General features: G+C 45.8%; 1 protein-coding gene across 3 annotated transcripts in view; it reads left to right on the top strand.

Annotated features, from left to right (window-relative positions):
* CCDC9B (coiled-coil domain containing 9B) overlaps nucleotides 1-15,563 on the top strand; it is a 46,189-nt gene that overhangs the window by 13,464 nt on the left and 17,162 nt on the right. For 2 of the 3 annotated variants that reach the window (XM_052695367.1, XM_052695368.1), the window contains 6 exons: nucleotides 1,087-1,236; nucleotides 8,978-9,052; nucleotides 11,641-11,825; nucleotides 12,687-12,748; nucleotides 13,243-13,296; nucleotides 13,748-13,844. In XM_052695367.1, coding sequence (XP_052551327.1) covers nucleotides 1,087-1,236; nucleotides 8,978-9,052; nucleotides 11,641-11,825; nucleotides 12,687-12,748; nucleotides 13,243-13,296; nucleotides 13,748-13,844 — 623 coding nt within the window. The remainder of the gene's footprint in view (nucleotides 1-1,086; nucleotides 1,237-8,977; nucleotides 9,053-11,640; nucleotides 11,826-12,686; nucleotides 12,749-13,242; nucleotides 13,297-13,747; nucleotides 13,845-15,563) is intronic. The other variant, XM_052695369.1, reaches the window with a different exon arrangement.

The following is a 15,563-nucleotide window of genomic DNA, read 5'->3' as shown; positions in this document are numbered from 1 at the left end:
GTGTATTCTGTTTGTTTTTGAAAACAAGTTCATAGCAACAAAGAGTTCCCATGTTTCACAGCAGTTTTCTAGGAGATTTTGAGATCCTTTGAGATTTTGAGATCTGTTGAAATCAAGCGTCTGGTATTTGCAGAAGTCCAGAGAGAAAATCAGAAGAAAATATACCATCCTTTAGAGAGGGATGCTTCCAAGGGGCGAACCCCTATAAGATCAAGCGGAGAAATCATTCCGATGAAGAGAAAAGAAAGAGCTCAGGGGTAAAAATGGAGATGACTCAGTGAGTCTTGCATTTCCCTGCCAGGCATAAACAAAAAGACACACAATGGAACCAAAAGATGATACTTTTAAATGAGGAAAAAATATGTATTTTTGCACAAAAGATGTACTCATTTTGTGGAAGTGATGGCTGAGGGCACTGGCAATGGCTCAACTGGCTACAAGGGTAGTTAAAATAAGAACCAGATGTAAATCTGTGCATTAAAGACATGAACTGATACGAACAGCTGGAAGTAATATCTGAAAGGGGTAAACTGCCCTCGTTTGAGGATTTACAGGTCTGTTTTCTAAACTTTTCTTCTGCTGAATAAATTATTCCAGAAATACAGGTGCACAATGATGGTAAAGATGACAAATAATCAAGGATTGGTGCACTTCAGAGCAGTAGATGCTTTGCAGACAAGAGTGGAGAGAACACCACTATTTCCCATCCATCTCATCCTACAGGTTCTGCTCCAACACAGCCTCACATTTTTCTGGGACATGTTGTTTGGTGAGAGGACAATTTCATATTTGTTTCAAAGACAAAAATGGGAGCTGGTTCACCTGTCTGGAGTTAAAATAACATCCTCGATCATGCTGTGAAGGGTGACTAGGGTAATCCCACCTTACCTACTGGTATGCGCTCAGTTAAACAAGGCTATGTAATGTTACATATCCCTTAGAGAATCTGGGGTGACAGCTTTAAAAACCAAGAAACCTGGCTCATGTTTGTGTTCTGTCAGACCAAGATCCTGTGCAATCTGTTTACAGGAAAGGAAATGCACAGGACTAATGGTGATGTTGTTAAGCTCATTCTGTCTTTTCCAGGGCAAGCGAATTGTCAGCGAGAAATGCACTGAGTGCTTCCCTGGTCCAAGAAGGATGCCAGACCTGAGTGAAGAAGAAACAGACCACTTGGTGGCTTTCCGCCGGGGGAGAAGAATGCAGATTGCCATCACCATGGATAACAAGGAAAAAGTAAGTACACTGTGAATGCCTGGGTTGCAAACTGTCAGTGGCATCCAGCAGGTCTACTGGTTGAGAAGTGACATGTGGACAATCCAGGAGCTGGCACAACAAAAAGACATTGGGCAAGACTGTATGTTAATAGTATGGAATTTACCATATAAAATTCTCTGGTTTCGATAACTGTGAAAGAGGAAAGGCTACAATTCTTTTTCCATTCTCTGTATTCACAGCTACAGCTAGCAGGCTCTTAAATACACAGGGTCCCTAAGAAATAGCATATGCTGTTTTAGGAGGATTGACGAAAGCATTGCCAGATATGTGACATGAATTTCACAAATGACTCCTGCCTCTCCTACCACCTTCTTTTCAGGGCCATACAGCAGACTGTGAGACAAAGGCCTTGCCTCTTGACACACAGCACAGCTTAAAAGTTGACAGAGCTGGGCAGTATCTGCTCCTAAACCTTAGTCCTCTGGCCTCGCCATAGCCTACTGGGTGAACAGAATGAACTTTGTTGATCTTTGAAACATATTTCAAATACTTCCTTGCAAATACCTTCCTCTTTACACACACAGAGGCATGTGGCATTTTCCTGTTCAAGAGTTTGCTCAGATAAGTAAGAATGCCTGCAGCAAACAGGGTCAGTAAGAACTGTGAAGGAAAATAACACGTAATGTAGCTGCCAAACACACCCAGGAACACTGGGATACCTATGAAGTGCCATCTCTGGGACAGCAGCCACCCATTTGCTAGTTGCCTACATTAATCTTCAGCTTCTCCTCCTCCTCAGAGTTTCTGTATACTCTGAAAGACCGTGAGCTTCTTTCTCATGACTACCAAGCAGCTCTTTGAGTGCCATCAATCTCATATTGACCACTAGTGCCTAGTGATTCATCACAGCTTCACATTGCTGCTGTCACTTGGTTCAGTCAGGGCATCAGGGAGACATCTAGATATGATGATAGGCTGAGACTGACCTGACTGTTCCTGTGCTGTAGCTATCCTTCAGGCTGTCAGATGTAATTCTGTGTTGCTCATGGCAAATCTCTCCACTTTGGCTCTTGCTGGGCTTGTTTAAATTTTTTATCTCTGAGGTCATCAAGGCTGGGATAGTGCTAGAAGAAAACAGAAGTGCCTAAGTTTCGATTTCAGATCCTGAACTCTGTTTTATAAGTGTTTTTAAAGGACAGCCCCAGAAAAGGTAATATCTCATTTACTATGGAACATGAAATTTGAGGCTGAAAGACTGCATATTCTGTAATCTGTGGTTTTGGTGCTTGTGTTAATCACAAAGTGGTTAGATTCAGAGTGTGTGAGAGCAGGCCTACAATTGCGCTAGCTTAAAGCCATGTCTGCCAACACCTTTTTACATGAATCTGAGGCTTTGAGACTTAGAAGGACAAGGAGGATGCCTGACAGATTTGATTTTGATGATTGAGCAGAGGTTGCGTTTTACTCTCTTCAGGTCTTACTGTGCTGCCATTCATCTAGCTCATTCATTTAAATTCATTACCAATGAATGCAATTACCTCCATGCAGCAGTACAAGGAGCTCATGTAACTGTCGTCCTGCCTTTCCTCAATTGTATGTAGCCACAGTGGTCTCCTTCACCAGCTTGGGCTAGAATGTAATCCTAATAATCCCCAGGAATGCAAACAACTCCATGCTGCTGCTCCTCAGATACCAAAGTTCATTTGAAGTATTTCCTTTTTTTCTTCCTTAATCCAAAGACAGTCACTCAGTTGGCAGAAGGTAGGATTAAATCCCCAGCACGCTTCTAGCAACAGTGGGCTGCAAAGGAGGCTACCAGCTGTTGACATCTGCAGGGAAAGGCATTGTGTAGAGACATTCAGTGCCTCCATGCTTTGGATGGTCAAGAAAAGGATCTCTTTGTGTCAGGAGCACAGGAAACCCACAGGGGCTTGATATAAATCTAATTATCAAACAGCAGTACCAAGGAGCAGTGCATGCCCATTACTTAGAATAAAAGGAAAGATCCATTTTCCTGGATCACCTGGTCTTCTGGCAGGACAGATATTCTGGCTCAACAACAGTCTTGGACCAATGCCATTGCCAAGATTCATTTAGCAATAGCATCATGCTTCTTTCTGGCACAAAAAAAAATTGTGTCCTGCTTTCTGTTCCTGAGGTTGGCAGCATACCTCCCTCAGCCTCTCAGAAGCTCACAGAGAACGGAAAGAGCTCCCTGGAAGACAGAGTGCTTTCGGGTATCATGCATTGAGACAGCAGGCAGGGGGCAAGCACGAGGGACCGCACAGCACAGTTCCCAGAGCTAGGAAATGGAGGAGTTCGTAGAGCCCATTTTAAAAATGGGCTTTTCTGGAAGTATTTGTTGTTGTTGTTCGGATTCCTCTTGTACTTTAGAAAAATACATAAAACTTTGTGTTTGAAATTCTAGTTTCCAATACCTGTTAGCAGATGGATATGTTTCAGAGTCCAGCTGAGCTCGGGAGATCTTGTTTCCAGTGATTTCCCTAGACTGATCAGGTCCTGCTCTTCTGTAGCTAATGAAGATACCTTTTATTAGTATTTTAAATGTATAACTTCAGGGCATAAAAGAGCTCTCAGTGCACAGGCACCTTTCAACTTAAAGGACGTGGCTGAAAGAGAGCTAAGTGTTTGGGTTTCCCAGTCATCTCTACAGGCTACTTTCATCCATTTGCACTTCGTCAATGCTTTCCTGGGGTCAGTGACAGAAGCATATGGGCCCCAAAGTGACAGGTCACATTGGCATCTCACACATCATGCCAGCTTGGGCTTGTTGTGGCAAGTGAGATTCTGTCTGACCTGCCCTGTCACTTCAGCTGTTCCTAAACTGCATTAAGGATTAGCATTTTAAACAAGTGCTTCTGTTTTCTGATTAGGATAGCGCTTGAAAAAATGATACCAGCCAAGTCTGATTTCATGTACTGTGCCTCAGAGCAATGAGTTTCTCCACAAGGCACCGGCAGACTGCAATGCAGAGAGCAGATCAGAATTAGTAATACCCAAACGGATTAAACCTTTATTAAATAATGTTAGCCTGCAGAGCTCACTGTGCGTCACATGGATGTTGAATACAGCAACCCACTTTGGAAATGGAGGGCAAATCCCACCAGTGCTGATCACGGCATCTACAAACCTCCAGTTTCCCCTTGCATAAAGGGGGCTTTAGTATTCCTTTGCCTCCCTAGCTTTGGTGGCGATAGGCATGTGAGCAACACAGAGCTGCTGAGTGCAGCATCATTATAGGAAAGCTGATGAAGAGAGCTGGTTCCTCTGCAGCCCAATGCCACCCCAGCACTGCAGAGGGACTAGTGAAGCACCATATGCACTGACACTAAGTGTTTGCAGCAGCAGCACAAGGGCTCAGAAAGAGCAAACCAGGGATGTCTGCAGTTGTTCCTCACCTCCTACACTCACCAGCCCCCAAGTTCTCTGCCAGGAGCAGTAACTTTGTCTTTGACAGGTCTTTCTTCCCTTGTTCTCTTTTTCAGAGTACGTATGATTTCACTGACCTGTTTCACATCTCCCTTCTGCCATGTCTTCTGCAGATGTGGGAGTCCAGCCCTAATTAGACATGTCTGCTGAGGAAGTAGTCCAGTATTTTGGATCACCCCCATTGTGCCTTGTTTGCACCTTTTTAGTTTTTACTGTATTCTTTTAATGCAAGAGGACCAGAACTGTATGTGGTATTCAAACTGTGAGCTCATTGTGAATGTACTCAGTTATGCATCAATGTTTCTGGCTTGTTCTCTATTCTTGTCCTAACAATTTTGCATTTTCTTTTCTTTTTCTTCTTTTTTTTTTCTTTTCTTTTTTGCCCCCTGAATAATTGAGCTAACATTTTCAAAGAGCTAGTCACAATAACACCAAGATTTCATTCCTGGATGGTTAATCATAGCTCACACTTCACCACTGTATGCGTATATGTACAAGAAGGAGCATTTTTTTCTCCATGTGAGTTACTTTGCATTACTGATATTTAATTTCATCTATAATTTTATGATGCAGGCATTCAATATCAAAAGATCTTTTTCAGATCCTTCCTAGCAAATTACATTCCTCGCCCTGGATGATTTAGTACCATCAGCAAACTGTCATCTCTCTATTCAGTTACTTTTCCAGACCATTTATGAGCATGCTGAGCAGCACATGTTCCAGTGGCACACCCCAGCTAATCTTCTACTGTGGAAAATTACATTTTCTTGCCACTGTTTCCTACCCTTATATTAATTGTTAATCCACAAAAGAAACTTCACTTTCACCCCCAAATTTTTCAGCTACCATGAGATGGGGCATCAGTGTCATCTGAGGAGCTGTTTGCTGGGACCCCAGTTTCAGGGTTAGCTTTCAGCCACATTATCCCAGCAGTCTGTCCTTTGGCCTCTCTCCCTTTGTGCCCAGCTGGGTCCCTGCTCATTCTGGGTTGTTTGTGCTCTCCTTCCTGCAGAGGCTGAGGATGCCCAGGAGAGGGGATCACATCCATCACTTCCCCTTCACACTCTGTGGCCTGGCCACTGTCACACCCAGCCCCTGCACTTGCCAAATGTGTATTGTAAGATTTGAAGACTATCCACATTTCTTCTCTATTTTTATACATGATGAAATTCATTACAAAGTAAAACAAGCAAACAAAATCCTCCCATTCTTGCTATCCTTGGTGCTTCTAGCTAGAACCACATTTCCAGTCCTATACCACATCACAGCTGTGGCAGAGGAAATATGAGAGAAAAAAAAAAAAGAGCTTTTTTCATGATTTTCTTTTCCAAAACAGCCTCAATTCTGAGTATATTATTCTGCCATTTTGAGCCCTGTTTTTTTCTTACCCTACTATATACAGGTAGGATAGTTGTGTTATCACATGTCTCTGGGGAGCAAGTCATCCTGTCTCTTTGCAGAACAAATCAGCCTGAGCACATCGCTCTACTGATACAGCTTCATGGCCTGCAGTTCTGCTGCTGGCTTAGAGATCACACAACTGAAGCTTCTCTTCCCACCTCTCCCTGGCTCCCCCTAAGTCTGCCAACTTCAGGCTCTTTCTGCGCAGAGGACCAAGAATAATGGCCCAGTGTTTAGCCCCAGTTTTCCCAAAAGCTGTTCCATGCTCCATCAGTGTTTCATGATAATTACTACATTAGAGCTGCAAGGTAGCAGCACAAGACCAGTGAAACACGATGGTTAATTAGCAGGTTGAAAATCATCTAGTTGTTATAGTTTCAGGCCTTTTAAATTGTCCTTTTAGTAACAGTTTTCCATGATGACATATCAAAAATGACTGTAATCAAGAAACACAAGAACTGTTTTCAGGACTTAAGCAGGTGAGCCTGACCCCGTGCTTGCTCGCCAAACCTGCTGCAGGAGAAATGCTTTTACACTGCAGATGAGAGGCAGGGACAGGCAGGAAGGGTGGCTGGGAAGTCTTCAGCTCCCTACAGACCTCACAGTTAGTAGGCAGATTTTTCAAAAGAGCTGGAAAAAAGAAAATCCTCTCATGTGCTGAGCTAGGTTTGAAAATCCTGCCCAGTGAGGGATGTGAGCTCCAAGCCCCCTCCACCATCCTGGGGCTAACGAATTTAGAAATCCTTGTGTAAACCTTGGGATAAATAAATGTAATCTTCTCTGCTTTGGGCATTTGTTTTCTCCTCACATCTCCTCCCCTGCTGGGCCGGAACAGTTAAACGAGGAGTCGATAATGTCATTGTCATATTTCATAATTTTGGGGGCGGAGAAGAGGAAGGAGGAGAAAAACATGTTTTGTTTCTCTGTGGCCTGGGTGTGTCATAAAAGGCTAACAGTGGCTTTGGGGCAGCATGGAGAAAATGCAAAAATCTGCTCCTGAGCCAGTGCAAAACCCAACCTCAGTGTGTTTTCTGACCTGCACAGTTCAGTCCTGCTTTTCTGGTAGAAGTGAACCAGAAATTTTTGGTTCTGTTTTCCACAGCGTCTTTTGAGAAGCAAAAATAGAAACCAGCTAAGGAACAAGGCAGCCCAGCTTTGAGCAGAGGGAGGTATAAAAGGATGGAGAGTTGCACACTGTCCCTGGAACAGAACAATTTGTGGTGCCAAAAATGGGACAGCCTCCAGCTTGGCCAGCCACGCAGCAGCTGTGTCTTCCTGCTTCTCATGAACTGCAGCACGTTTTCCATTTTCCAGGACATTTCCTGGGCGCAGGCTTGCTCTTCATTTCTGCTTGGCAGAGCCAGAGCTGAAGTCAAACTGCACTAGGCTGCAGACAGGCAGAAGCACACTGCTCCCCCCACAGCCTGCACAAACCCTGGCTCAGCACTCCAGCTGTGCGGATGCTCCGGCTTTCCGCTTCCTGTCTTTGGGGACACAATCAGGCATTGTAAAAGCTCCAAACCGAATCAATTTCTGTGTGAGCTTGCATGAGAAATATGCAGACACAGATGAAACAATAATCACTTCCATGCAGGACCCTGCCTCAGTTTCTCAATGAGCTGTCTTTGGCATTTCCAAGGCAATCAGTGCTCCTTCTCTCCCATCTCTTCTCCCAGTCCTCCTGCTTCCCCCAGGGACAGAGGGGCTCCAGCTGATGAAATGACTCATTTCTTTTTCAGCTGCTTCAAAGGCTAAATATCCATCTACATCTTGCTCTCCAGCCAGCCTCCTCAAATAAGCTAAATTTCCAGGTTTCTTCTGCTTTAATCTCTCTCTAAATGCAATGTCTCAATTTATAGCGCTGGCTATAAGGTCACACTTCCCACGTACACAACCCCCTGACTGCCTGCTGCTGTTGACAGTTCATCTGTACCCTAGCTCCTTCCCGGCCTTATCCCACAGCATATGTGTGAGCAGTAGAATTAATTGCTTTAGGGGGCTCTGTAGAGATGTGGAAATCCAAGTTTCCAGTATTCAGCTCTATCACGCCAGACTAAAGCTAGTGGTGATAAATAATTGGATTATAAGTTTGTTTCCAGCCTGGGTTGGCCTTCATAGCACTGATACTTTCTCGAAAGGCTGATCTGGCAGTTTGTGCTGTGACTTCCCTCTTTGTTTTTCAGTTTTGCCTGGCTGTGCAAAATGGCAGCATGATAATCTCAGCCCCACACATAGCCCAGTCCCACAGAGTTCAGCAGGGAAGGGAATCTGAGGATGCCTCAGCTCTGATGGGCAAAGAGCTGCATGAGGTGGCAGCCCCCGGGCTGCCGTGCATTGTTACCAGATAGGAGGGAAGCTGCTGTGACAAATGGTGTGGCACTTGGCAGCTGCCTTGCTGCAATATCTTTGCTTCTGCAGCATCTGGATGGGAGCAGAAACCTCTTCCAGTGAGGTGGCACCCTAACTATTGTTTAAGCAGAGCAGAAGGCTATTCTTAGAAAATCTTTCTTATGCTCTGCAGTGTGTTTTCCTAAGACCCACTATGACTCCACCCTGCCTTTGACCACAGCTGCATCAGTGCCAATCCAAATCTATAAGGGTACCTAAAACTTTGTCTGCTTTAGAAGAGCTATGACCATATAGGTTACTTCTTTCCCACTGACTTGGGAGAATGAGTGACCTATAGGAATTCATCCCTTCTTCTTTCTCTTCCTCTTACATCCCTTACTTTCCAACTTTTTTTTTTCCTTTTTCATTTTAGCTTGAGTAAGGATCCCAGGGACCAACCTCTTCTCTTTTTTTCTGATCTTTCTAGGGCAGCTCTTACATGTCACAATGAGCAGAGGGCACCCCCAGCCAGGAGTCCTTGCTTTATCCTGTGGTAATTCCTGTGTCTGTGCTCTTGCAGATAGAGGAGAGGAGAGCAGTGGAGAAGAGGAGATCAGACAGCGACAGAGGCCCTGAAAGTGAGCACATCCGTAAGGTCAGTGCTATCCAATGTCTTTTGAAGGACGCTTGTTTTGGAAAAGGGAACCAGCAGAATGTGCCTCCCTGTCAGTAAATTACTTCAGTGCTAAAACAAATAGCAATATGGTCTGATGTGATCCCCACTGCTCATTCCTTTCCTCCTCCAAAGCTTTGCTGAACAGCTAACACATCTGAAGCTAGACAGCCAGTCTCAGAGCAACAGGGACTTGCTCATCACAACTTGTCATGACTATTTATATCCCTAGCACAGAAGTGGGAATATAGGGAAGCACATATACCCACGTGCAAAAGCACAGTCCTAATCATTTCCTCTCCCTATGGCCTGAAAGTCTCAGACCTCATTAGCTGCAGAACCTCACTTGAAGAGAAGCTGAGTAGGATGGAGGTAAATTAAAGCACAGGCCTTCCTACCGACTGTTTAATGCAAACCTGGAGGACATGCTGACTCCCCTGAGCCTGCAGATGTTCTTAATTAATGGAGCACAAATTGAATAGACCCACCTCAACAGGATTCATTAGGAGAACACAGATGGGCTCTTAACTATTAATCCCAGCTGATCCCCCTATAGCAGAACAGAGCAGCATAATAGCTTTACAGTCCAGCTAAGCACAGCTGTGCTCCAGGCAAGGCAAGCCCCTGCTCAGAGACCATCTCCCACTTCTTGGCAGGACTCACAGATCCCACTGCATCTGCCTATGGGAGAGAATGGGCATCAGCCTCAGTTTTTGGCTTCCTCTTTGCTAATGGTCAAGGTGATGATACAGGGCACATCCTTTATCCCCTGACTTTGGAGTGTGAACCCTGCTCTCACCAGCTGTGTGCTGTTTAGTTCTTGCATACCTCTCATCCATGGATGCATCTGCTTTGACAGGACCTGCTGTGCTTTTCTGGCTCCAGAGCATCTCTGGGCCTTTTGTCCAAACCAAGGGACTGGTGGTTGCCCTGGCTTTGCTCTGCCTTTCCACAGACCCCATCTTTCCATTCTCAGAGAGACAGTCTCAGGTCCCTCAGCTCCCACCAGCTAAGGAACAGAGGAACAATTACTGCCACCTCAACTCCGACCCACGCAGGTATATCTCCTTGGCAACAGGGCTTTCAGTCACTCTTCCCCTCTGCTCTGCTTTTATCAGCAGTACAACACTGAGGAGTTAATTCCCATGTGGAGAAGGGCACGTGTGTGAAGTAATGAACTATCCACTGGTAATTAACACCCCAGGACTCAGCACTAAGCTATTTGCTACACAGCGTTGCTTAACAACACACTGTGGCCAGTTGCCTATTTCCACCCCATCCATTAACTTGATGGCTGGATTACCTATTTCTCCCCCTTCATGCATTTTGCTGGAGCTTCACAGAGCTCCATCAGCTCTGAACTATCTTTTTGTTAAGCTTTAAATCTTGAATGCTGGCAGTCCTCGTCTAGTTTAGGGCATAACCCTGATTCAGGTGTACTAAAAACTTCAGGTGGGCAGATTTATCAGCTTAAACCTCCCAGAAACTTAGTAATGTTGCAGGCACACTGGGAGCTAACTATATGCCGTAAGTAGACTTTATCAGAAAGCATTTTTAAGGGAAAACAGAGATTTTGTTATAAAACCTTCAAAAAAGCAGGAACACGGTAAGTGAAAGCCACTGGCCAGCAGTTAAAGTGACTGCAATTACAAATAGGATGAAGGTTGTGGCCATTTGCACACAGAATTATAGGAGTATGCTTTGAAAGTATGTAGTTAGGATTTGAATATCTACAATTGAAACTTGGGTCTGGTGTGGCTGCTCCCCAGTCAGGGTACTTATTGCAGGAATCCAAGAGACACTGCAGTTCTGTTTAGGTAAATAGCAGTGAAGCCCCATCTCATTATGGCGACAGGAATGTATCCAGATGACAAAATTCAGGGGTTTAGTGGGTGAGATTTTAATCCTTAGGAATATAATGCTGTCCATGTTAGTCTGGACATAGTGGAACAACTGTTCAGAAATGCATTGACGCAAACAGTCTTCTTGCTGTTGAATATCTCTGGGATGGAATGGTTGCTAGCTCTGATTTGACCATGGATTTACAATGTGGAACTGAGGAAGCTGTACAACTTCTTTCTGACTCAGTTCTTTTCTCTGTAAAGTCAATAAAATGTTACCAACCATGGGACCAGCATACTTAGGCTATGGTTAAAGTAGAGTCCCTCTGTGTACACATGGCTTTACAAAGGTGGCACCTTTCTCCAAACAGTTTTCAGATATTAGTGAGCATTAGGGCAAGAGGTAATGGCCTTGAGTTGTGCCAGGGGAGGTTCAGGTTGGATATTAGGAAGAAATTCTTCCCTGAAAGAGCGGGATGCATTGGAACAGGCTGCCTGGGGGGAGGCTGAATCACTGTCTCTGGAGGTGTTCAAGGTGTTCAAGAAAAGGGTAGATGTGGCACTTAGGGACATGGTTTGGTGACCACGCTGGTGGTAGGTTGGTGGCTGAACTCAATGATCTTAGAGGTCCAACCTTAATGATTCTCTGATTTGGTGATCTCTAGTGGTAACAATCACCTGCAGGCTTTTCAGACAATTTACTAACAAGTAGTTCTTTTGCCTCCCTAGGAGGGTGGGAAGTCAGTCCAGAAGTGCCCCGGAGACCTGAGCTTTCCCTTGAGTGGACGGGAACGCTCGGAGTACATCCGCTGGAAGAGGGAACGAGATCAGATTGACCTCGAGCGACTGGCACGGCACAAGAATGCAAAGGGAGAGTGGAGGCGGGCTTGGGATGTGGAGAAGTCAGAGCACATGTAGGTCCTCTGGTGTTCTGGGGTGGTTTGTCTGCAAAAGGCTGAGTAAAGCCAGTGATGAGATCTTGTAAAGATGATCATTGCTTACAGAATCCCGTGCTGCAATCTGCCTTTCCCTAACAAAATTTTCATTTCTGCTTCCAAACTAAGCCATTCTGTGTTTCTTCTGGTCATGTCTGTCAGTGGGACCAGATACCAGAGCAATTCTCATCTTTACTTTCTGTCTTCTACCCTGATAGGAGATATTTTGTGCTAAGATTTTCTGCCATTGATCCTTCCAGGATGAGGACTGAGGGAGAGAGGGAAGCATGAATCCCTGCTCAAGTCTATACCTGATGCAGAGTCTTCTCCATCCCCCTAGGACAGATCCAGTGGCAGGGGTTGCAGGTGCTCTTCTTGAAACAAGAATGGACAAACTTGTGTTGCTCATCCAAGGGTTTTCTCAAAGCCTTTGTTTCTCCTTTTCAATCACAAGATGAGAAAACAGACTTATATCCTCCTCAGGGAGGAGTGATTACTTCAAAGACTACTTGCATGGTACAGGAGAAATGCTGGGTAGCGTGGGAGAGCTCTCAATGGGCTCTGACATTTCTCTACTTTAAACACTGTTCATTTAACTGTATTTTTCCAGCAGAGCTACACCTGGCTGGTGTACAGGTTCTCCTTTGGGGTAGAATTGCCTCACAGCCTCATCTCTCCTGGTTAGTGCATGCAGTTTCAGCTTCTGCTGACAAACCTGCACATATTTGCCAGTGGGCAGGTGCAGAAGGGCTGGAGGCTGTGTCTTGAGGTCTCCTGCCCACACTTTTGCACACCGGAAGAGGATGGTCAGGTCTGACACTGCCTGTTTTTAACCTGCAGGTTTGAAGAGGACTTTGTTAAGGATGGGGAGCCAGCCTTGGATAATCCCAGCAATAAGAAAGGTTGGCAAGGGACACCTAGATTCTGTCCTGACGCTAATGAATGCTGATCGTGCGAATCCCAGTGCCACAGCTGACACGGCTGTCACTCTGCTTTCCTGGGCAAATGCCTCTGAGTGCAGTGTTGGGGTCTCAGCCCTCTCTGCTTTGCAGAGTGCTCAGGGGTTGGGATTTGAGCATCTGGTTGCTAGCGCTTCTTACCTTCCCAGGGAGAGCAGTGGCATGGTTTCTGTAACCTTTTACAACACAAGGAGGTCCACCACTGCCTACTTTCCAGTGGTTTGAGAGGCAATCCTATTCCAGAGCACTTCATCTCTGATCCCTGTGGCACATGCTGGCTTCTTTACTAGCATAAGTCCATCATGATTCCTGTTTCTCAGGAGATGGACTGGCAGAACAAATCTTTCCCTTGCAGTACCCTATTTGAATGCCAATGCTCTCTGCAGTCTGCATTACAGACTGTCTCACTTTGTGCACTCTCTTCTTTGTCCTTTTAGGGGGAAGAAACGCAAGGAAATTCCAGCACAGGTCCTTTCCTCCCAGCGGGAGAGGTGAGTAAACCACATGACTCAGTTGTGTCACCCTACTAAACATCAGCACCTTTGAATGTGCCCCATGGGGAGAGTTCTGTCCAGGCACTGTCACAGACATGTGATGTGTGTGTGCTGGGAATACACCATGTGTCTACTTTCCTAGCCTTGTGATAAGATCCCTGCACTGTGGCAAGGAAGAAGAAAAACAGTCTCCCAAGAACAGCACAAGGCAGACTGTATCCAAGGGATAAGATCAATGTTTATTATTGGAATTTAGAATAGAAAATGCAGAAGAAACACATCTAAATTCTCATTCTGTATTCACAGCTTCAGAAAACGTATGTGTAGTATGCATGCAGCTTCAGAGACTTCCCCATCCAAGGGTACTTTTCACTGATACAAGGATGTCAGCCCCACCAGTGGTCCATCAGCCAGTTCTGCCTACTTTTGCATGGCCTCTCTCTCCTAGGTGTAGGACAACACAGTGTGAACGTGAGCGATCCTGGTCCCAAAGCAACAAGCAGCCGAGCCAAAGGAAAGGACAGACTGACCGGCAGAGCCAGGAGGTAAAGAGACTGTCAGCAGTGCCACAATCCAATGCTTGTGATGTCCATTTCCAGGTCCAATTCCTTGCTTGATTCTGACAACAGATAGAGATAACGTCCAGTGGCAGCTGTTCAGATGGATCTACATTAGCACAGATCACGTCTGGCAGGGTGGCAGGGACAAGAGCTGAGATGACCAGGAAAAGCCATCTTATAAATGCATGGCTGAGAGGCTGGTGCAAGCGCAATAATTTTGGATTCTTTGATTACGGGGCGGTCTACTCGGCACCTGGCCTGAGGTCTGCTGATGGGAATTGCCTGTCTCCAAAAGGGAGACGGATACTCACCCAGGAGCTGGCGAGACTTGTAGAGAGGGCTTTAAACTAGATAGGAAGGGGGAAGGGGATAAAGCCAGGCCTGCTAGAGAGCAGCCTGGGGAAGTGGTATTGGGATTAGGTGAGAGGCGAGGGGCTCAGCTGAGGTGCGTCTACACTAATGCACGCAGCATGGGCAACAAACAAGAAGAGTTGGAAGCCATTGTGCAGCAGGCAAACTATGACCTAGTTGCCATAACGGAAACGTGGTGGAATTGCTTCCACGACGGGAGCGCTGCAATGGATGGCTACAAACTCTTCAGGAAGGATAGGCAAGGAAGGCGAGGTGGCGGTGTGGCTCTCTACGTTAGGGAATGCTTTTACGCTACTGAGATTATGAGTGGGGACGATAACGTTGAATCCCTATGGGTAAAGATCAGAGGAAGGGCTGACAAGACAGGCACCCTGGTGGGCATCTGTTATAGACCTCCAAATCAGGATGAAGAGACAGAAAAGGTATTCTGTAAGCAGATGGCACAAGCTGCACAGTCGCCTGCCCTTGTCCTCATGGGGGACTTTAACTTCCCTGACATATGCTGGGAGTACAGCACAGCACAGAAGAAGAAGTCTAGGAGGTTTCTGGAATGCATAGAGGACAACTTCCTGATACAGCTGGTCAGAGAGCCCACGAGAGGAACTGCCCCACTAGACCTGCTGTTCACAAAAAGGGAAGGTTTGCTGGGAGATGTGGAGGTTGGAGGCTGTCTTGGACAGAGTGACCATGAAATGATAGATTTCTCAATTCATGGTGGAGTCTGGAGGGGGAATAGTAAAACTGCTACCTTGGCCTTCAGGAGGGCGGACTTTGAATTGTTCAAGGGACTAATGGGGGGAGTCCCCTGGCATTCAGTCTTAGCGAGTAAAGGGGTCCAGGAGAGCTGGTTGCTCTTCAAGAAGGAAGTCTTAAGGGCGCAGGAGCAGACAGTCTCCCTGAGCTGCAAAATGAGCCGGCGGGGAAGAAGACCGGCGTGGATGAATAGGGAGCTATTCTTGAGGCTCCGGGAGAAAAAGAGAATCTACCGCCTGTGGAAAGAGGGACAGGCCACTCAAAATGAATATAAGGGAGTCGTTAGGATGTGTAGAGGTGAAATCAGAAAGGCAAAAGCCCAGCTTGAATTTAACCTAGCCGCTGGGGTGAAAAGGAATAAGAAACTCTTTTATAAATACATTAACAGTAAAAGGAGAACAAAGGAGAATATCCACTCTTTGCTGGATGAGGCTGGGAATGTGACTACTGAGGATAAGGAAAAGGCAGAGGTTCTGAATGCCTTCTTTACGTCTGTCTTTAAAAGTCAGACCAGTTATCCTCAGGATACTCCTCTCTCTGACCTGGTAATCTCGGCTGGGGAGCACACTAACTCCCCTG

The sequence above is a fragment of the Tympanuchus pallidicinctus genome, unplaced genomic scaffold (genome assembly GCF_026119805.1).
Source record: "Tympanuchus pallidicinctus isolate F22 unplaced genomic scaffold, pur_lepc_1.0 scaffold3, whole genome shotgun sequence".
NCBI classification, from domain to species: domain Eukaryota; kingdom Metazoa; phylum Chordata; class Aves; order Galliformes; family Phasianidae; genus Tympanuchus; species Tympanuchus pallidicinctus.
Note: the sequence above shows the minus strand (reverse complement) of the source record. Positions and strands in the feature narration are given on the sequence as shown.